This window comes from Drosophila arizonae, chromosome X, assembly GCF_054131065.1.
Source record: "Drosophila arizonae isolate 15081-1271.41 chromosome X, UAZ_ARI_1.0, whole genome shotgun sequence".
Classification (NCBI taxonomy): Eukaryota; Metazoa; Arthropoda; class Insecta; order Diptera; family Drosophilidae; genus Drosophila; species Drosophila arizonae.
Window position 1 is genome coordinate 11,885,754 of NC_142927.1, and position 22,811 is coordinate 11,908,564.

Genomic DNA, 22,811 nt, shown 5'->3' on the forward strand with positions numbered 1-22,811 from the left:
AGATGAAGAAAACACAGCCTGCAGGAGTTAGTTCGATCAAACACCTGCCTCCTTGAATTGATTTTCGTGTGGGGTTTTCCTATTAGCTAGCCAATCTTAATGCTATGAGAGCTTTTCGCTTAAGCTGCAAAATCGAATTTTGTTTTGTTTTCTAGAGTTATCCAGCGAATGGAATAATACATATGATAAATTAATTTAAGCACAGTTTGATTATACATAGAAAGCCAATATTGATATTATTCGGGTAGAGCTTTTTATGACAGAGCTTTGCACATATTAGGGTTTATACATAAATTAATAGTTACATAAAATATATATAGGAAACATATTTATGTTATTTATATTACCAAGAAATATATTACTATGCACGCAGAGCTTAAAGCTCTGGGGATCCAATTATAAGTCAAAGATTTTATTAGCTGTGTAACCTAAGTCGAGTTAAGAATATGGCTAAAGCTAAAGCTGATAGAATCAGCATTTCAATAATCTATTACTGTATTTGTAGGAAGAACTCTTGAGTTAAGATTAAAACTTTATTAAAAGCTTAAAAGCTGTTGAGCTGCAAGCATAGGGCACGTAAATAGTTCAACAAATGTACAATATATCTCAAATATGTAGATAGCTCAATAAATTTATGATATTCATACATATCTCAGCTTCAATATCTGAGCTTCAATTTATTGCTAAAGCTTGCAGCGTATACTCTTTCTCTTTCACTCTCTCTTGCTCTGACTGTCGCAGCATCTGTCAGCCGCTTAGACTCTCTCAGCCTAGGAGCTTAAAGCTCATTAATAATATTTATTAATATCATTACTATTATTATTATTATTATTATTATTATTATTATTATTATTATTATTATTATTATTATTATTATTATTATTGTTATTATTATTATTATTATTATTATTATTATTATTATTATTTAAAAAAAAAAATTATTATTATTATTATTATTGCATATGATTATTACCTATAAAAATTTATATAAATATTCAGAATAATCATATAAAAAATAATAAAAATTAATAAAAATTATATAAGTTAATTATAGTCACAATAAAAATAAGTAATAATAAAATTGATAAAAATCATAAATATTAATAAGAATATATATTTGGCATGCCCTCATTATGCAGTTGAGTCAACGGAATGAGAAATGAATTTCTTTTCGCTCCTCTGTCGATCAGCTCGATTAATACGTTGTTTGGCACCAGCCACGCCCACTTGTGCAATTGGCCCCCTCTGTCTGCCCTCTCTCTCTCTCTCCTCTCGCCTCTCTCTCTCTCGTTGTTGCGCCCTTTGCCTGGCTGCTGATGAAAAGTAAACACACCACAAATTGGACAGTGGAACACATGTTTGGCGCGTTAAATGCTCGAGCGTGTTATTTATAACGTTTTTCTCTGCTGCCCGCTGCCCGCTGCCCTCAGTCTGGCGTCGTTTGTTGCTGTTATTTTTCTTTTTTCTGTCCACTAACCAGGCCAACAGCGGACAAACGGCAACAGCTCTGGCTGCGCCTTCGTCTGAGGCATTGGCTCCGCTGGCTCCAGACACCTAACCATTCCCAGTGTTCTCTTGGCTCTCGTTGTTGTTGTTGTTGTTGTTGTTGTTGTTGCTGTTGTTGTTGCTGCTGTAGTTGTTGTTCTTGTTAAGACGCGTGTACCTCTGTTGCCAGTTGTTGTTGTTGCTGTTTGGTCAACACCTTTTGTAGACTTTGGCTCTGGGCAAGAAAGTTCCACAAAAACAAAAAACAAAAAACAAAAATGAGGAGAAGAAAAACGGCAGCAGTTGTAAGTGGCCCTCGTTGCTGCTGCTGCTGCTGCTGCTGCTGCTGTTGCTGCTCGGCAACCGCAAGAAATATGCGTGTGGATAGAGCGTCTGCTCTGGCTCGTCCTTTTGAGTCCTGTTTATGACAGTCGCAGCTAGCTGGCGTCATCAGTCAGAGATCAGCTGGGTCCTTGAGCACAACTGACGCCAGCGAAGCAACAGCCGCAACACGCAATGCCACTGCTACCAAGCTGACTGCTAATTGTATCTGAAAGATACATTCCTCAGTAGCAGCAACTAGCACAGGCTAAGCTAGGCTGATCGGGAATATCTATAATATATAATATCTGATCTATATCTATAATATATAACCTATAGCTATATTATAAATTACTCTATAATGTGCTGACTGGGAAACTGTATCTGAAACTGCTAAAAGATACTCTATAATGTGCTGACTACGAAACAGTATCTGATAGATACTTTAGGGGTAGTATATGTCATGCTTCTTATTAGGGAAACGTATCTAAGAGTTACTATCACACGTTTTGCATTGAAGAACTACTATCACAGCTGTTTATGCAATGCTGGTTGGGAATAGATATCTCAGATGAGGAAAACTAAGAAAAAAGTATCTAACAGATACTTAAAACTAAAAAAATGTCATGCTTCCGTTGGAAAAGGTATCTAAGCAAGCTCATTGGGAGAAAGTAACTGAACACCCTATATACATTATAGATGCTCTATCTATAATACTCTATAGCTATACTAAGGATAGGCAAAGCCCAACTGTTAAATAGAAGTTAGGGTAAAAGTTTCTTAAAGATACTTTTAGACGCACAATCTATTACGAATGGAACTTAAGACTATATATATATATAGAGTATATAGAGTGCAGATGGATAGAGTATATATAGAGTGTAGAGTATATAGAGAGTATAGAGAGTATATATACCATAGCAGAAAGATAGTCTTTCATTGTCGTGCTATATATCTATAAATATATGACAATGACTGTACCTATATATTTATGCATACCTATATATTTGCAACCATATGTATATGTATTTATTTACACCCATATCTTGACATACCTATATGTCTGATCTGTATTATATTTCTGACTTTTTTGAAGTATTCTTAGATTACATTTATATGATTCGCAACAGAAGCCCTAGATTCTTATCAAGGGATCGATTATAAATGAAGTTTCATTTCGTTTTGCATAAATTTCTCTGCCTACCTCTCTCCCTCCCTCTCTCTCTCTTTCTCTTTCTCTCTCTCGCTCTCTGCCTCTTTCATTGTTTGAGCAGCTAAAAGCTGGCTAATAAGATAATAATCAGATAAGATTAGATAAGCTCGTTTCAGTTTCAAGTTTGATTTGCATGGAATTTGCATTCTCATCTCGAAATTTTCAATTGTTGCAGCTTCAAGTCTAGAGACATGAGAAAGAGAGTTTTGACTAGGCTATGTGTGTATGTGTGTTTGTGTATAGTATATATGTGTGTATATCAATGCGTATATGTTAGCAGCTTATCTTGAATCTATGCAACTCGCTCACATCCTGGCGGAAACCTTATCCAAAAAGTGTACAACTTTTGCGCGCTCTCTCTCTCTCACTCTCTCTCTCTCTCTCTCTCTCTCTCTCTCTCTCTGCTGACTGCCCACTCGCAACAGGTGCCCGAAGAGAGACGAGTTAAAGGCTTTTGCTGTTTTGTTGTTGTTGTTGCTGTTTTTTGGCCAAGCTGCTGTTGTTGTCGCGTCTGTTCGCTTATCAGCCAGGTAAGCAGGCAGTCAGCAAGGCAGCCAGCCAGCCAGCCAGCCAGCCAGCCAGCCGGCCAGCCAGGTAGGTTGGCTGAGGTTTCTGCACAGTTTCTGCGAATCGTGTTGATTTGATTTATTTAAACAAGAAGGCAAAAGCCAAGAGTTGGCCAGCCTTATCGCAGCGCCTCGATCATAAATAAGAATTATGCTTATAAACATGCATTCGCTGGCGAACCACATGCAGCACCACATGCACCACCCATGAATGAAGCCAGGCGTGTGGATGTGGAACCTACCTGAAGTCGCAGCAACAAGTTCTGCTCGCTCTCTGTGGGCAGTTGCAGTCACACTCACACACATACACACACACACACGCACACACACATACAGAGAGGCACACTCTGTGTGTGGGACATTAGAAATGGCCACATTCTGTTTCCTCAAACAAAACCCCCTCTCGGCACGCCCCCTGCCCCTGCCCCTGCCCCTGCCCCGAATGGCATCCAGTTTGTGGGGCCTGTTAACAACATTTAAACGCAGCTCGTTTAGAATCTGATTGTTTTCTGCTGCGCCCGTTGCTCGGGCTCCTCGTTGACTCGTTATGATGCCACTCCAACTCCATCTCTCTCTCTCTCTCTCTCTCTCTCTCTCTCTCATGGTCTGCTCACTTGGAGCTTGTTGACTTTGAGGATTTATGAGTGTCTGACGTGTGTGATGACTGTTATTAGCCCCAGCTGCCCCTGCTGCGTCCTCTCTCGTTCTCGCTCTCACTCGCTCGTCTTCTCCCTCTCCCCCTCTCTCCCGTTGCTCGCTGATTGCCTTGAACGGATGTGCGGCTGGGCAAGTGCCTGAGGTTATGTGGCCTAAGCCTGCTGCGATCCTCGTCTCTTTGATTAGCATCATTCGCTTCATTCCGATCAATCTCATCATTCATTCATTCAATTCCATCACTTTCCACGCACTTATCTTTCGCTTTAACCTGATTACATATATTCATTCACATTATTTGCGTTGCCATTCAAATCACTCAATGTATTTGCATTTATCCTCCTTCATATTGGATGATCATCAATAGTATGATCATCCTCATGTCTTACATCACTTGAATGTGTCTCATTACATTGACATCATCATCATCCGGTTCATCATTCTGATCATTTATATCACTTTTATCATTATCCGTATCATTTCTGTTTTATCTATATCAATATTCATTATCCATATGCTTATTATTATCCCTTATCCTATATCAATAGTCTTTTTTATATAATTTTCTCTGTTCTTATTACTCACTTTTATTATCCACATTTTTATCCTTTCTCCCTTAACCATCCCTTATTCTGTTGCCCTTATCATTATCCTTTTGTGCTTTATCCATACCACTGTCTTCATTCTTTACACTTAATATCGTTATCCACATCCTTTTGTCCATTATGATCATCCTTTAAAAATATGCTTTATCCTCTACCTTTATCCGTTAATGGATAATGGTTCATTTAAGCCTTCTTTATCATGCTCACACTTATCCATATCAATGTCCGCACCCATCCTATCATTTTCACTCCAATTAATATAAATTTCGAAATTTCTTAGACTTTTCCCATCATTCTTAGACCATTCAGGCATCAGCCACATAGGAACACTTGGGTTATTACATGCTAAGGGCACCATTGCCAACCCCTCCCACTATTGCCACTCCGCGCCCACATATAGTAGGCGTGGCAGCTACAAGTCCAGCGAACGCATTTCGAACTGTTGCTATATTTATATATTTAAATTTAATTTGGCTTGCGTCCCTCAGCCACAAACCGAACCGCCTCCGCCCACTCGGCGCCCACTATCTGCCAGCCGCCAGCCACGCCCATTTGGTTTCTTAAGCGTTTCTTTATCTTGGCTTTGCTTTAAGCTCACTTAAGCGCTAAATGCGCATAAATTACTTACACTTTGCCAAGCAAACATTGACAGCGCGCCGACACGCAGTACAGCCACGCCCCCGCCCACCCAGCGCCCAACTGAATCGCCGCCCCGCCCCCGTCGACAATTCGTGAAGAGCGACGAGCGCAAATCAACGAGCCGAAAAACATTTGACGCACAATTTAATTAAAAAACAAGACAAGCAAACGAAAAGCGTGATCCAGCCAACCCCCAACCACCCCCTAGGCTAAGGGCAGCAACCCCCAACCCGCTGCCTCTCTCTCTCTCTCTCTCTCTCACTGTCTGTGCTGCTCAGGCATATTTCAAACTTGGTCATAAATATTTAAATAGCGTCTTCTATCTGGTTTGTATCCCTGCTTTCTCGCTTCATCTCCTGCTCCTCGTTCGTCTCCGGCCATCTATCTATTTGTAGCTGCATCTCAGTTATTATTATTTTTATTTTTGTGTTGTACCTAGTTTACCAAGCGCCGCCCCACTTTGTTTTTTTTTTTTCTCTCTGCTTCTGTGAAGTGTTTCCACTTGCGTATCTATGAGATACTTTTTGTATCTTTTGTGCTGCTTTCCGTCCACTTGTCAATTGAGCGCAAAGATACTTGTAAATTCCTAAGCTTAAGTGTAGCTACAGAATTTACCTGCTTTGTATCTGTATCTCAATTTCTGTATATATTAATGCTTATATATCTTTATCTATTTCTATATTTATATCGATCTATATTTTTCTCTCTTTATAGATATTAAAAGTTTTATTTATTGTTGCACTCAAATTATCAGCATTGAAGTACTTATAATAAAAAGCTGTTTTTTTTTTTTTCATTTGCAACTTCAATTAGAGCGAAAAAACAACAAATGCACTTATAAAAGTTGCAATTGAAATAAAAAATTGCTGCAAAATTGTTTTCATTTTCTTTTTTTTTTTTTTTTTTTTTTGCCTCGGCCTTTTATTGTTGTTGTGGCTTTTGATTATTGTGCGAAAAATCACACAACGCACGCAGCCAGCGGCATGCATATTAAACAGCATGCGTGCGAGCGAGACAGCTGGAGTGGGAAAGGGAAAGGGAAAGGGGGACGGGGGCGGACAGCTGAACAAAAATTAATAAATAAATTGCCTTAAATAAGCGACAAGTAGCATAAAACGGCGGCAAATGCGCACGCAAAACAAAAAAAAAACACACACACACACACACATTAACCAAATTTATATAAACGAGTTGAAGATGAGCAGTAAAAAGCAGCAACAACAACAGCGAAATAAAATAATAAAGCAACAAAACTGGCAAATCACAATCAAAATTAAGCAGCAGCAACAACAAAAGCAACAGTAATAACCGTTTGCTGCTTTGCATGCAAAAGAGGCAGCGCCCGGTTGCTGTCGCTTTCGCAGTCGCCGTCGCCGTCGCTGTTGCCTCTGCTGTCGACGGCGTGACAAGTGTAGTGAAATGAGCAAACACATGTGCTTCGCACACACACACACATGCATATGCACATGCATATAAGCACACACAGATAGAACGCAGGGCATAGGACAAGCAAAAAGGCAAAACAACAAAAACAACTGACCAACAGCGCAAAAATAAAAATTAAGCAAAGCACAAAGCAAACAAAGCAAAATGCCAACACACACACGTACATGCACACATGCATAGAGAGACAGCGAGACAAAAGCACCAAATAAAACTGTTGTGCGGGGGCGTGTGCTATCTCGCTTGCGCTCACCCACTCAACCGCATGCAGCGCAAATGAACTGCGTGCGGGCAGAACGAGAGCGCGAGCGAGAGCAAACAATGTGTGCAGAACTTTGTCGTTTTTTGCGTTCTTTTTGTGTGTTTTGTTTTTGAACTAAGACAGCGCAAGCGATTGAGCGAGCGAGAGAGAGCGAGCAAGCGAATGTGCAAGAGAGGGGTGGCCATGGGCATGAGCATGGGCTGGCTGGTGTGGTGGGCTCGTTGGCAAAGTCCGAGGCCAGGGTGTGCAAACTGTCGGCGTCGCTGCTGTCGCTTGCGTCGTCGTCGTCGTCGTGTATTTTGTGTGTCTGTGTCAATTGACCGAAAATGATGGCGACGGCGTCCAAAATGTTGAGCAAAAATGGCGCACATGTGTGTGCGTGTGTGTGCATGTGCATGTGTGCGCTTGACAGCAGCCGCAATTATGAGCAATTATGACAAAACAAAAACAACAAAAAACAAAAAAAAAAAAAAAAACAAAAAATAAATAAAACCCCGAAAACAATCAAACAAACAAAAGCGACGGCCATTTGAGGTGCTCGGATTCGAGCTGAATTCGTGTCTGGTTGCCGGCGGGGGTGGTGGTTGAAGTGAGTGCCTGTGGGTGGGGTGGGGCTGCGCAGGGGCGTTGTGGCGCCCATGTAAATAATAACTGTAATAAGCAGCAAAGCAACAACAACAACAAATAGAAAACATAAAATTAGAGTTTTATGCAAACAAAATGTAACAAATAAAACAAATGTGAATTGGGGTTAGGTAAGTGGACAAAGCTTTAGCTAAGTGTGTGTGTGAGTGCGTCTGTAGGGGTAGCTGAAGGCCAGCTAATTAGGCGCGCTGTAGCCAGCTATGATTTAAGTGAATAATTTCATAAAAATAGAATTTTGATAAAGTTTTCAACAGAGAGAAATCGAAAACTGTTTCTAGAGCTGATTGTGTTTTATGAATGTCTTTTAATCCACTGGGAATACCCTGCGCTCTCTCTATACACATCTCGCTCTCTCTCTCTCCCTCTCTCTCTTTTTGTCCCTCTGCTCTTATCAGTGTAGCAATAATTCAGTGAACTCGAGCTATAGATCTTTTTAATGTCATTTGCGTCTTGTGTCGGAGAAGTGACATACGAAATGCCACATAAATCAACACCCAGAGTCGCATCCCCGTACAGCCATGTCGGCGCTTATCGATTGGGGGACGATCTACAACTGCATTTCAATTCATAACAATTAAATCGAAACAATAAACAAAACAAACAGAACTTGAAGCGCGGCTTGCGAGTGGAAGCCGACGCCGAAACTGTGCGAGATTAGAGAAACGGCCCGAAATATAAATATTTCGATGGGGCCAACGGGTTCAGCACGTTTTTTAAACGGCAGCCAGAGAGAGAGAGAGATAGAGAGAGGGAGAGAGAGAGAGAAGGATAGTGGGTGAGTGAGGGGGGCTGCAGCAGTGAGGGGACTCTGCGCTGTCTAGTTATCAAGCACTTGCTCTGAAGACGCGCTGAGTTATGCGCCCTGCCCCCGACTCGACCGTTAGCCGTCGCTGTTGACAGGCCCCGCATAATCTACCCCCTCCTTAACCTACCCAATTCTTATCTGCTGCAGCGGAGCTGCTGATAAGTTCAGTCTCTGAGGCTCAGATGCTGCATACTCTATGCATGCAGAGGCAATTGTGACTTACTTGGTGATTTGGTTGAGTTTGGGTGGAGAGATAGAGAGAAGGAGAGAGAGAGGGGGAGAGAAAGATAATAATAATAATAATAATAATAATTATAATAACTATACAGAAGAGAGGGGAAAAATAGGTTAAAGAAAGAGAATGATATAGAGAAGGAATAAACTAGATGGAGTGCAGCTAAGCGAAGAGAAGGATAAAGAGAGAATGATATAGGCAAGGATAGGTAAGTAGAGAAGGAGAAGTCTATAGAGAGGGAGAGAGAGAGAGAGCGAGAGATTGAGATAAAGAGAGAGAGAGAGAGCGAACAAGAACGAGACAGAAAGGAGAAAAGAGAGGGGAGGCAAGAGATAATAAACATGGAAATAAAATAATAGTAAGTCGGAAAACGTGGAGAATAGTAGAAAACGAGGAAGAGATTGAAAATATAGGCTTAGGTAAACAGAGAAGGATATAGAAGGAGAGACAAAGATGAAAACAATGAAAGAGAAAGATTGAAAGCAAAAAAGGAAGCAAGATAGGCATAGCTGAATAATCTATATAGGAGAAATGAGAATCTTTACTTTTATGTTCAAATCGAAAGTTGCTATGGGTATTACTTATCAGAAGCTGTACATAACTCGTTAATAAAATATAAAATATAAAAATATATAATATATAAAAATATATAAAAAGAAAAAAAGTACATAACTCAAAAATTCATCACATAGGCTTGATCGTAACTCTGAATAAATTCAAAATACAGAAATAATCCACTTAAGTTGAAGTAGTCGTAGAAGTAGATAGATATAAATATATACACATACATGTAGATAGATAAAGATGTATAGATATCTATTTAGCATCGTTACTCGCCCACTTAGCCTCCATTTCGTGCAGAGCATTTGAAATTCGTTTCACTCACTCGAGCCTCAATCGCATTTGTTGGCTTCGGCTCGTTTCACGCATTTTCCATAATTAAGCGCACAAATTGTAATTACATGCGATTTGATTTATACATATGTGTGCATACATGTATTTATAGTGATTGGGAGTTATTTATGTTTAATATATTATATTTATATTCATACATATGCGAGCTGGAAGCGCCTGGCCATGGAATTCCCACAGCGCGCCGGACAGCTGAGCACTTAATCCTAGCGCCACACAAGCAACAGTCGCAGCCTGGCAACAGGATTGCCTTTTTTTCACTTCTCTTTCTACTTCTCGTTGTTGTTGCTGTTGTTGTTGTTGTAGAGGCATCAGCGCTCAGCGGGTCGCTTGGTCCCTCCGGTCCGTTTGCGTCTGGGCCCCGCTTAATGACATGGCCATTCATTCTGGGCCGCAACGAGCGAGGCTGAGACGCTTGTGGGCGTTGCCGCTAACTGACAGCCAGCCAAGGGGCAGGGCAGGACGCGTTTCGCTGCATGCGAATGTGAAGGAATGAAAGAGCGAGAGAGAGAGAGAGAGAGAGAGTGGAGGAGTGTAGGAGGGTTATCTGTTGTTATGCCTTCATAAATTGTTTTATTATTATATAGACTTGAAATATGGCCTATAAGCAGACGTAAGCGGTCGCTGTCAGTTTATTGGTTTAACTAATTTGGGTTACCTTGTCCTTGTCCCTGTCCCTGTCCCTGTCCCTATCGCTACCCCCCTGCCCCCTCCACCAGAGGCACCTACCCATGCCAGCAACCTGTGCTGCTCTCTGCGCCTTGGGTAATTAGTCTTTATGGCTGCAGCTGCTCCTGCTGCTGCTATTGCTCTTGTTGTTGTTGTTGCTGCTGCTGCTGCTGCGGGCGCTGACAGCAACTTTGACAACTACTTTGACGTGCGCTGGCTGGACTATTTTTCACTTTCATCTGGCAAATTTGTCATACTTACTTTGTATGCTGCTTGAGTAATTGATATTTTGCACTGACGTGCACTTTGACAGCTACTTGAATGTGCATGTTAAAGTTTAATTGGCTATTTTCATGGTATATGTCAATAATATAGAAGTTTCTTATAATGATTTTGATATTTGGCTTAATATTCACTTTGACAACCACTTTGACAGCTACTTTAATGTTCAAGTTAAAGATTAATCGATTATTCTTATGATATATGTCAATAATATAATTGTATATTATAATGATTTTGATAGTAGGTCTACCGTTCACTTTGACAACCACTTTGACAGCAACTTTAAAGTGCATGTTAAAGTTTAATTGGCTATTTTCATGGTATATGTCAATAATATAGAAGTTTATTATAATGATTTTGATATTTGGCTTAATATTCACTTTGACAACCACTTTGACAGCTACTTTAATGTGCATGTTAAAATTTAATTGGCTATTTTCTTGGTATATATTAATAATATAGTTGTATATTATAATGATTTTGATATTTCGCTTAACATGCACTTTGACAACCACTTTGACAACCACTTTGACATTCCTGCTCATAATAATTCTAATCCAATTTTAACTTGAATATAAATATAATTTGGTCAATTTTGACACTGACTAGAAATTGACAATCGGTTTGACAGCCACTTTCAAGTGACTGCGATTTGAATGAATCATGATATTTTGTTCGTTTGTTTGCTTGAACTGCATGTCACTTTTGATCATCACTTTGACATTCACGCTAAACTGCAGTTGGCATGCATGCATGGAACATCTTCATTTATCGCTCATGTAAGCGGCGTTCCACAAGCAGCAGCTGCCGCTGACATCCGCCTTGACGTTCACGTCAAATGCTAATTCAACTTAATTCACAAAAATTTGTCAAATAAATTTCAGAATTCGCAATTTGCATGCAATTGTAATTCAATAAAATTCAAATTAAATGCCAACAGCTGCTGCCCAATTGGGCTCCTGTTTCATTTCCTTTCCTTTTTTTTTGGGAGCATATGTAAAGAGCGTTGTAATCTCCATGTTAAGTATATGCACCCTCGTTGCGCCAGTTATCGATAGTTATCGATGCACATTCGAAAATGTGTTGACAAACCTGCCCAAAGAGATTAAAGGATATCTCCAGACTCTCCCTCTGTCTCTCCCCTTCTCTCTCTCTCTCTCTCTCCCCGGTGTAAAACAAAACTAAAACAACGAAAATAAAATATATGTATACAAAAAAAAAAATCGACAACAATTTTGTTGTCACAAAGGCGAACTGTCAACAGCCGTCGCTGCTGTTGTTGCTGCTCCTGTTGTTGTTGTTGTTGTTGGTAGCTGCAGGTGCTACTTTAATCCCCGCGCTTGTTGACAAAGCAGCGACGGGGCGCGCGGGACGCCACTCGAGTCTGCATTTTGCCAGAGTCTTTGTTTTAACGTCTGCACACACACACACACACACACAGAGCGACTGTCGATTTGAACAGCAGATAAAAAACATTGACAATTGACGCTTCTTTGGCAGGCTGGCAGCGTCTTTGAACCCTCAACCTCAACGATAAACGACGACGCTGCACAGGTGCATCAATGGACAGCATTTAGCTGCGGCTGATAGCGCAACGCCTTTTAAATGTGCCACTGTGCCACACGGCTACTGTCTTGTGGCATGTGTGTGAGTCTGAGTGTGTGCGTGTGTCATCTAATTTCCATTAGGCTTACCAAATTCAACTCCAAATGAAGTGGGAAGCAAACTTTAATTATGAATCAGGCGTGCATCATGCTAAATGCATATCTAAATATTTCATGATTATTTGAAATAGAATTTGAGAGAGCTTAAAGCATTTGATAGTTGATAGAAATTAGTTACAAAGTATAGTAGAAGCTGAATATCTCTGTAGAGAGGAACTGAGCAAACGGATAGCTTGAGGGAAGAGGAAATCGAAAAGCAACAGAAAAGTTTGAGATGATATAGGGGAAATATATAGAGCTAGACTTGTAGGTCAGATGCATAGAGTCAATGGGAGCTACATCGATTTTTATTGAAAGGGATTCACAAGGATCTGAGCAGGTTTATCAATCTATCTAAGCAGCCTCTTGCTTAGATCGTTCTGAATCTACATTTCCCCCTATTTTCTTTCTATATTTGATACCCTTTCTTTGATTGTATTCAGCTATAATCTATAGCGAGTAATATTCTAGGCTTGAGGTCGCTTATAGAGTTCTACGCATTTGAGCTCTACTCTTTACCCAACTTTAAGTATCAAGCTTAGCCAGTGAGCTGTTTAGGGAATTATTATCGCGTCAAGCTCAAGGCAGAGCTCTGCAGAGTCAGCTTTATGTGAAGTTTTAAGCTCTAATCAATTTCTCCCGTTGCTTCTCTCTCCCTCTAGCGTCCTCTGTCTTCCTCTCTTTCGCTTTCTCGATGAGTTGTACATCTAGTGATAGCCAAAGTCTAGCAATATTATCCAAAACTTTGTCTATCTTTCTCTTTCTTGCCTTCTCTCTTCCACCTAATGTCGAGCTAGGCTCTAACTCTAGTGAGCTATAGCTAAAGTTTAGCATTTAATTCAAGACTCTCTGTCTCCGTACCTCCCTCTGTCTCCCTCTCTCTCTCTGTCTCTGTCTATTTATCTCTCTCACTTTACCCCTCCCTTCCTCGTTTCCTTCGATAAAGGATAGGAAACTGCTTGCTAGACCTCCCTCAGCTGCCCAATCGAACTATAGAAAATTTTGTGGCTACCGTTAAAATGGATAGAGTCACCAAAGTCACGATGAGTCGCTGGCTCATTCGTTTGATATGCCGCACACCTTGCCCCGGCCATTTGATAGCATTTAGTGTTCTGTCATTACGTAATTCGGGCGGCATTTATATATATGTGTATGTGTATGTGCATGTGTGTGTGTATGTCTGCAATATAAATATATTTTATCAGCGTTATCTGTGGCTCTGGCATTGACTTTGGGCCCGGAGCATGTCAATGGAAAATCGAAATGCCAATTACAACTCAATCGCTGTGGCAGGCAGAGGTAGAGGCAGGGGTAGAGGCAGAGGTAGAGGCACAGGGAATGCAGCAGGCAGCAGGAGCCGAGCCCAAGTGCTTGAAGCCAGGGCTAATTGATTAGCCATTAACCTCAATAGGGATGCGAGCGAGTGAGCCAGGAGTATGCAGCGGTACAGCTCACACCTCACACACACATGCACACACACGCACACAGTCGTTGGCTTAATTAGGCTTAATTATGGGCTCTGGGTTGCTGCGAGCAGCGCGCTGGGTCGAGCCCAAGTAGCCTGCCAAACACTTTCAAGCCACATTAACAGCTCGTTGTTGTTTGTTATTGCTCTGCAATAAAAACAGCCAGCAGCAGCAGCAGCAGCAGCAGCAGAGAGAGAGAGAGAGAGAGAGAGCGATGGTCATATGAGGAAATTGAATTAGCTGCAACAACAACAAGGAAAGAAAGAAATAATGTGTGGCCTCTTGAGCAAAACAAACAACTTTCGGTCAAAAGGTGCAAGTTTTACACGTAACGATTTGCACGAAGCCAAGAAGACGGCGAAGAAGAAGCAGACGAAGAAGCTGAAGCAGAAGAAGAAGAAGATGAAGAGGCAGAAGCAGCAGCCACAGCCAACAGACTCAGCCTCAGCCTCAGCTTTGGCAAACACAAACGAGAGCAAATCGTTTTGTTGTCGAGCACAGCTCGAGCTACACACACACACACACACACACACACATAGTGAGCGCGAGAGAGTGGCAAGAGGGGGACAGGGGGGCCGAGAGGGTGTGGGGCGTTGCTGTGCGCGTGTGGTGGGCCGATTTGTTTTTAGGGGCCAAGCGTCTTGGCTCCAGTTGGCGCTTGCGGCTATGGGGCTATGCGTCGCGACTCGAGCTCCAGCTTCAGCTTCAGCTCCAGCTCTGGCTCCGGCTCTGGCTCTGGCTCCAGCTCTGGCCATAACAAGCTGCCAACAACTGGCGCCAAGTGCTCAATAATGTTAACGAGCTATTCAGTTAAGACAACAGCACAGCAACAAAACCCCAAAACCCAAAAAAACAGAAAAAAAAACTGAAAAAAAATTGAAGAGAAGACAAAAAGGAGCAGAACAGAAACGATGCCAAAAGGAGCCCAACTAACCAGGCAGACGTGCCACGGCCTCAGTTGCCAGTGCCATGTCCCAAGTCTCTTGCTCTGCCGCTGTCTCTATCTCTGTCTCTGTCTCTGCCAGTGTCTCAGCCTCGTTGCGAGTCTCGTTTGCTGCTGGCTCGCAAATAAAAAATAATTTGCAGTCGAAAAAGGCAGTCGAACGTGGTGGGGGGAGCGCCGAGGCCCAGCCCGGCTCAAGGCAGACGCTGCCTGGCAAGACGTGGGCCGCTGGCAGCAGCTTTTTGGCATTGCGAATGGCCCGAAACGTTGGAATACCCTGGAAATGGCGAGTGGGTATTAGAGAGCGATAGAGAGAGAGAGAGAGAGAGAGAGAGAGAGAAAGAGAAAGAGAAAGAGAGAGAGAGGAATACAGATAGAGGGAAAGAGAGGATAACAAATAAAGGAAAAAGAAGATAGCAGATAGAGTGAAGGAGGGCAATAACAGATAGAAGGGGAGAGAGGATTACGGATAGACAGAGAGAGAAAGGATAACAGACAGACAGAGAGAGAGAGAGAGAGCGAGTTAGAGGATAACGGATAGACAGAGTGAGAGAGAGGATAACCGATAGACAGAGAGAGAGAGAGTGAGAGAGAGAGAGAGTGAGGATATTAAATAGACGGAGAGAAGGTAACAGATAGAGCTAGAAAGAATGTAACAAATAGAGGGAGAGGCTAATAGATTGAGGGAGATGGGAGAGCAGATCGACAGAGAGAGAGAGAGAGAGAGAGAGAGAAAGAAAGAAGATAACAGATAAAGGGAGAAGGGACGTTACAGATAAATTGAGATGCTATAACAGATAGAAAGAGAGGGGATAACTAATAAAGGGCGATGAGTTAACAGATAGAAGGAAGTGGGAAAAGAGATAGGTAACTGATAGTCGGATAGAGGGTAACAGAAATAGAGGTAGAGGTAGGAGGTTAGCAAATAGAGAGAGGGTTTAAGAAGTGAAATTGACCGATAGAGGAAGAGAGGATAGTCAACAGGAGACGTAATAGAATGTGGATAGATTTCCTTGAGCATATTTTCCCCAAAGACAATAAAGCATACAGTTCCGTAATTTTCGTAGTACGAGGTTACATATATGATATATTATATGTGATATATTATAATTAGGCATTTTCATAAATATCTATAAATAGCTTAATCGACAAAGGTTTTTAGGTACGATTTAAGAACTCCTTGAACTCCTTCAAGTTCGAATCTTTCACTTCATATAACTCTCTCTATATATCTCTTTCTTTATAAAAATCTTTCCTCTCCGCATCCTCGCTCACTTTTACGCACTTACAGCGTATGCTTGTCGTCGTGCATGCCCAGCTGGCGCATCTTGAGCGCTCCTGCTCTGCCCACTGGCTCTGCTGGCTGCTGGCCCCGCTTCATCTTTTGCAGCTCTCTAAATAGAAACATCGCTGCAGTTCGTTCAGTTAGTGCCTCGGCCTGTCTTTCGTCCGTTTCGTCTGCCTGTCCAGCCGTCCATTCGTCTGTTAGTCATTTAGGCAGTCAGACATCAGTCAGCTTGTTAGCCTCTGCCCAGAGTCAGGCTCTCTTGTTGGCCCGGGCTTGTTTGGGGGCCTTTTTGTTGGAGTTTTTGCCTTTTCGCTTTTTTTCGATTTTCTTTTTTTTTTTTTTTTTATCAAAATGCAGGCGCAGCTGATGATGATCTGTGAACATGAACAAGACGTTCGTTAAATTTGATTCATGAGGCGCTGGCGCTCGACCAGAGCCGGAGCCAGAGCTGGAGTCGAAGACGGCGACCAGGGCAGCGATTGAGTGATTGCTACTTAAACTTATAATTTTCATATTTGTGTGTGTGTGTGTGTTCTCTTTCTGTGTATGTGTGTGTGTGAGGGTGCAGCCCTTTACTTGGGTGGTTAGCTGAGGCGAGCTAGAGCCTTAGCCTGGTCACTGATCGCCTTGGCTTGGCCATGTAATTTTCGAGTTTGCGCATTGCCACCAACATGGCCAGAACATGGACTAAGGCTAATCAACAAGCCTCGGTCTCAGTCGCAGTCGCAGTCTTAGCCTTAGCCTTAGCCGTGGCCGTGGCCGTGGCCAATTTGAATTTCGGACTCGACTGCGCTCGAGCGCCAGTCTGGAGCTGGAAACAATTTGCGGCTTGGCGCCACTTGATAACCTGGCAACGACGTGGCGACTCGACTGATCGCCGTTTGGGGTTTTGTTTGCTTTTCGCCAGGCACTGATAATGATGATGATGATGATTGTGATTGTGAGAGAGTGCCTGTGTGCATGTGTGTGTGTGTCAGTGTGTGTGCATCTGCTGGGGCATTTTGTGGAGCCTGCTGGTGGGCTCCCTGAGAACCGCTGCTGCGTTTAGGCTTTATGCCGTGCTGATTAATGTTTTATTTGATTACCCAGCCAAAATGACTTGTGCTCCAGCTCGCTCTAACCACAACTCTTCCCCCCTTTTCTCACTCTCTCTCTCCCTCTCTCTCTCTCTGTTGCAGACAAATGTTTCCGCAAATGAAATTTCGTGTTTCGGGTCTGGATGCCAAGGCTAAATACATATTGCTACTGGATATCGTTGCGGCGGATGATTATCGTTATAAATTTCACAATAGGTAAGTGTGTGTGTGTGTGTGTGTGTGTGTGTGTGAGTGTATGTATATATTTTAATAAATATTAATCCCATTTTCTCCAACAGTCGCTGGATGGTCGCTGGCAAAGCGGATCCCGAAATGCCAAAACGCATGTACATCCATCCAGATTCGCCCACAACGGGTGAGCAATGGATGCAAAAAGTTGTTTCATTTCACAAATTAAAATTGACCAACAATATTAGTGATAAACATGGATTTGTAAGTACTGTACGTCTTCTTTGTTTACCGCATTAGTTATTTAAGCCCTAGATCCTGACAACAAAAAACGTATCTCGATGAAAAAAAAAAAAAAAAACAGATCAAAACAAAATACACGATATATATTTTCAGTTCATTCTTATCAGTTATCATCGAAACTGAACAAATGGCATCGATGGTTACAAAACTTGACAGGTTGCAGAAGTTTCGGAGTGATTTACTTTGAAAGTGCTGCATAACTTAAAGTGTGTGTTGAATTGAAAGGCGTACTGATATTTCGGAATGTGTTCCGAAGTAGTTGGTATGCTAGTAAAGTAATTCGGAGTCTTTCGGAGTAATGTAAATTTTGAATTTTTACTAGTTATACGTACTTTATATAGGTTGTAGTAGTGCGAAGAGTCCTTCGGAGTGATAACTAGTCTTTCGGAGTAGTGTGAATCATGACTTTTCACTTTGCTATGCGTGATTTAAATAGGAAATATATTTTTGCGTGAAAAGTATTTCGGAGTAGTGACTACTCTTTCGGATTCAATTCGGACTAATGTACATTATGAAGTTCTGCTTACTGTGCGTATTTGTTATACGTTCGATGTAGTATAGGTGGTCTTAGAATCCATTCGGATGACTACTTTTTCGGAGTAATGTGATTCATGAATTTTTACTAGCAACTAGATTCGGACTAATGTATATTGAGTTGCTGCTAGCAATACGTAGCTGATATAGGTTTAATGGAGTATATGTGGCCTTAGGAGTCATTCGGAAAGATGAGTAGTCTTTCGGAATATTGCAAATATAGAATTTTTGACAGTAATGCCCATTGTGCTTAAAGTGTAATTAAAGTATGTATTACAAATAATTCATAGTAATTCGGAGTTATTCGTAGTAATTCGGAGTGTGCATTTTAGCTTGTTATTCAAATGATTTGAATGTTTTCGATACGGATGTGTGTTTAGTAGAGTAATTATCAAACTTTCGGAGTACTTCGGAGTTGGCTCTGGTATATCTATTCACAAAGTTGTTGATCCGCTAGTTTCGCATTGCTGCAACTGGAAATGTCTCTCATTTCCGCAGCTCGATGACAGCTGGACGAACACGTGCTGCAGCGGCAGCCGCTGCCGACTTCAAAGCGAATCATTATCTAACTATATCACACATAGAGACATGCATATATGCATGTGTGCGTGTGTGCATGTGTGCGTGTGTGTGCGTAGAGGAAGCTCTGCTGCGGCAGCTAACACTCGCCTCCACTGCCTCCAAGCTCCTGCTCCCAGCTGGCTTATCAATGCAAAATTTGCGTAGCTGGCGAATGCTTTAAGCGCTGCCCGGCGCCCACTTTGAAGTATCGCAGCCAAGCAGCGCCACAGACGGCGGGACAGAGAGACAGAGAGACGAACAGCGTCTTATCTAAAACTTCTCACACGCACGGATAAGACGCACATAAAGACGGGAACGGCGTCTATGACGACGACGACGACAACTTTCGTTTCATTGCTGGGGCGCAGTGGGCGCAGTGAGCGCCAAACAAATTGGCGGCTTGGCTTTTGGCGGCTACTCGATGGTGGCCGATGGTGCACGGTGGTGCACGGTGGTGCTCGGCGGCTGCTTGGTGGTCAGTTTGTTTAGCCGCCAAGGCCGCTGCTTTTGAACTTTGCCGCTGCCGATCGCGTAAATTTCATCAACTGCTGCGCAAATTTTGCAGTTTCTTTTTTATTGATCAGGCAAAGGCAGCGGCGACGGCGGCGGCATCGCAACGGGTGGGCAAAACAGCGCGCAGCGTCGCAATGATGGCGACGCTGGCGGGCGCCATGCAGTTTTGTCATGTCTGCTGGCCCGGCTGCCCCGCCTACCCCGACTACCCCCACCGCCTTTAGCTGTGCTTTGCCTCTTTGCATGCCAAGTCATAAATCGCGCGAGCCGAACAAGACGGCGCAGACATCAGCGAATGCCATAAGGGCTACAACAACAACATCGTCGTCGTTGTCGTCGTTGTTGTTGTTGTTGCTGTTGTTGTTGTCTCTGTGTGCGTGGGCTTTGGCTCCTCCGCTAAGTAGCCTGTGTTGGCCATTAATTTCGCTTAGTTCAAACGCCGCGTGCCGACACAAGGCGCTGCGTGTGTTCCCCGCCCAAGACAGACAGAGAGAGAGAGAGAGAGAGAGAGAGAGAGGGAGAGGGAGAGAGAGACGGAGAGAGAGAGCTGTAAGGAGAGAGAGAGAGGCAGTGCTCCAACAGCTGTTGTCGCTCTCAGCAAACGCTCAAATCTATAATTTAACACATTTTGCGGTCAGCGGACGGCACCTGGCACCGAGGTCACCCCGCTGGCCGCCTCCCGCCTGCCCACCGCACTCACGCGCTCGACTCCTGCCTGAATGCTTGAATTTGTGCCCGCTGGCTGCGTGTCAAAACAACAGTAAGTCGTTGCTGCAACGCCCACCGCCCACATCTATATAATTGTATATGTATATATACATATATGTGTGTGTGTGTGTGTGTGTTGTGAACTGTGCTTGCATGCCCATTTGACCTGCCAACCTGAGTCGACATTGAAATGCACTTAGCTCGCAGGCCAGCAGCAAAAGCTAGAAAAGAATTTCACAAAATTATGAACAAACAAACGGAAAAAAACGCGCGCGTTTTAAAACGCCCCAAGCGCATATGTGTGTGCGTGCGTGTGTGTGTGTGTGTGTTTATGCTGTCGGCCATATTGCGGCTGTCGCAACCCTAAAATACGAACAACAACAACAACATTATTGAAATGAACTGCACCGAGGGTTGGCCTCACTTCTCGTTCAGTGTCTGAGGTGTTGGCTAATGCGTTTAATTGTTGTAGCTGGCGCAATGCCTTTGCCAATTAAGCCGCCCGCCCCACGTAGGCTACAGACTGATCCCCCCATCACTCTCACTCTCCTCCTCCTCCTCCTCCTCCTGCCTGGCAGCACTTCAAGCGGTGCCCTGAGACGTTGTCAAGCAGCGGCCCAGCTACAGTGCCAAGGACCTAACGACCCAAAGTGCTGCAGCAGCTCATCCGACTCCAGCTCGTCGTCTCGCCGACTCCCTCTGCCTGTCTGCCTGCCTGCCTGTCTGTCTGTCTGTCTGTCCGGCATTAGTTTCATTTATAGTTCAAAGCATAGTTGGCCATCTTCAAATGGCATCTGCAGTGGCTCGTTGTGTGCTCATTCAGCCATGGCCAAGTGGTCGTCGCCCTTGCGTCGCAGTCGCAGCAGCAGCAGCAGCAGCAGCAGCAGCAGGAGCGGCAGGAGCAGACCAAGCGCAAAAAATTTATCACAGCCAAGTTGACAAATAAACTGAAGTGGAGTTCCATTTCCGCTGCTCGACTGGCCCTTGAAACGCAAATCAAATTAATTGAGGCTCACATGTCCTGTCAAGCCTTTTCAATCCTTATCCTGTTATCCAGCCTCAGATCCTGTTCCTGCCGCTGCCACTGCCACTGCCGCCGGTCGAGCGACCGTTGCTCCTGTGGCTTGTCTTGAAACAATTCGCTTAGAAAATCAAAGGCGGCCCGCAAAATCATGTGCGCCCGCCCCTCTCTCTCTCTCTCTTTCTCTCTCTCTATGTGTGTGTGTGTGTGTGTTTGCATTGAGATATGGGATATGGCCAATTTGTCTGTCATAGCCAGGCAGGTAGTCATCTTGTCTTGCCTGCTAGGTGTTGCCCAAAATACAACTTGAAAGGCTGCTTTGAAGTTGACAGCAGACCCCGTGGCACTAACCATAGTCCTGCCCCTGCCCCTGTCCTTGTCCCTGTTCCTGTTCCTGTCTCAGGACCTGCTTCGTGGTTGCTTTGCCTCCATTTTCAATATGGAGCCAATTAAATGAAGCAACTAACTATTACATATAGCCTTAGATATATACATATATATGCATTTATAGATTCCTCCTCCATTTTGTTGTGGAACTAACGCAAAACTTTCTCGCATCAAACGAAATATGAGTTAATCAATATTCTACAAGAACTTTTCTAAGCAAGTTTGGGGTAATATAAATAATAATTTGCCAATGTGGTGTATGATAATAAATAATAGTAACAATAATACTATCCATTAAAGAAATACCATAATTAAAAGTCGACGTATAGAAGGTAGTGCTATGGAAGTAGAGCAGATAGATGTGAATCGTTGGAAGCCCTTGCATTTATATTAATTTGAATGTAGTTGAAATAGGCATGGATGTATCTCAAATATGTTGAATTTGATAATGAAGATTCTTTATATCATGAAAAAGTTCCATTTGAGGTACTGAAGTATAAAGTTTTTATCTGAGATTTCTGTTAGACTTTGCTAGGAGGTGTTGGGTATCTACACATACACACTCGATCTCTGTCTACAGCTCTCTCTATCTCTCTCTCTCCCCCTCTCTCTTTCTCTATATCGCCCTTCATTTCATAATTGATGTACTTAAAAGTTTCTACTTTAATCTACCAAAAATCCTTGAGACACCTCAAGGAAAATGCAGGCAGAAATCTTTGAGTTAGACCCGAAGTTCTTAGACTATCTCGACTGCTGTCGACTAGACCTATGTACCAACCTTACTATATAAGCCCCTTTTTGGTTAATTCTAAACTACTTCGATTGGCAAATCTTTACTTTATAAGCAGTGGCAAGTCTTGTGCAGCCTCTACCACGCTCAGTGGTAGTGCTCAGCTGAAGTTCCCCTGTCCATAGACGGCAATTGGCAATTCTTAGCCATCCATTAATTGTGGCAAACTTCTTAGCATTCCATCAACGAGATGTTTCAGACAAAGGGTCTGAGTAGTTCACATGGGCAATGGCTGCTTGGAAGAGGACCTCTTAGTATTCCTCTCTCCCTCTCTCTCGCTCTCTCTTTGGCAAAATAAAATCGAAATTAGTTGCTACCCTTGGCGGTGCTCAACCCCTGAGTGTTGCTGGCCTAACCCCTAAGCTATTTAATGATAGCTCTGCCCGCTGGATGATTATGATGTTGTTGTTCTTCCTCTTCTCCTGCTGCTGCTGCTGCTTTTGCTTGCTGTTGTTCGAGTAGTCCCCTCGTTCGTCCGTCCTTTTGTCCCTGTGTGCCTATAAATGTCTGATTTCTTATCTAATGCCTAATGCCATCAATTGCGGCGCTGCGGCTCACTATCTAAGCGTATATCGTGACGCTGAACGGCGCAC

The 22,811-nt window shown here is 42.9% G+C and overlaps 1 protein-coding gene across 11 annotated transcripts in view; it reads left to right on the forward strand.

Annotated features, from left to right (window-relative positions):
* The window catches only part of bi (T-box transcription factor bifid), a 105,734-nt gene that overhangs the window by 34,594 nt on the left and 48,329 nt on the right, over positions 1-22,811 (forward strand). For 8 of the 11 annotated variants that reach the window (XM_089476111.1, XM_089476113.1, XM_018015703.2 and 5 more), the window contains 2 exons: positions 17,315-17,428; positions 17,512-17,674. In XM_089476111.1, the coding sequence (XP_089332237.1) occupies positions 17,315-17,428; positions 17,512-17,674 (277 nt within the window). The remainder of the gene's footprint in view (positions 1-17,314; positions 17,429-17,511; positions 17,675-22,811) is intronic. The other 3 variants (XM_018015706.2, XM_018015702.2, XM_018015705.2) reach the window with 1 other exon arrangement.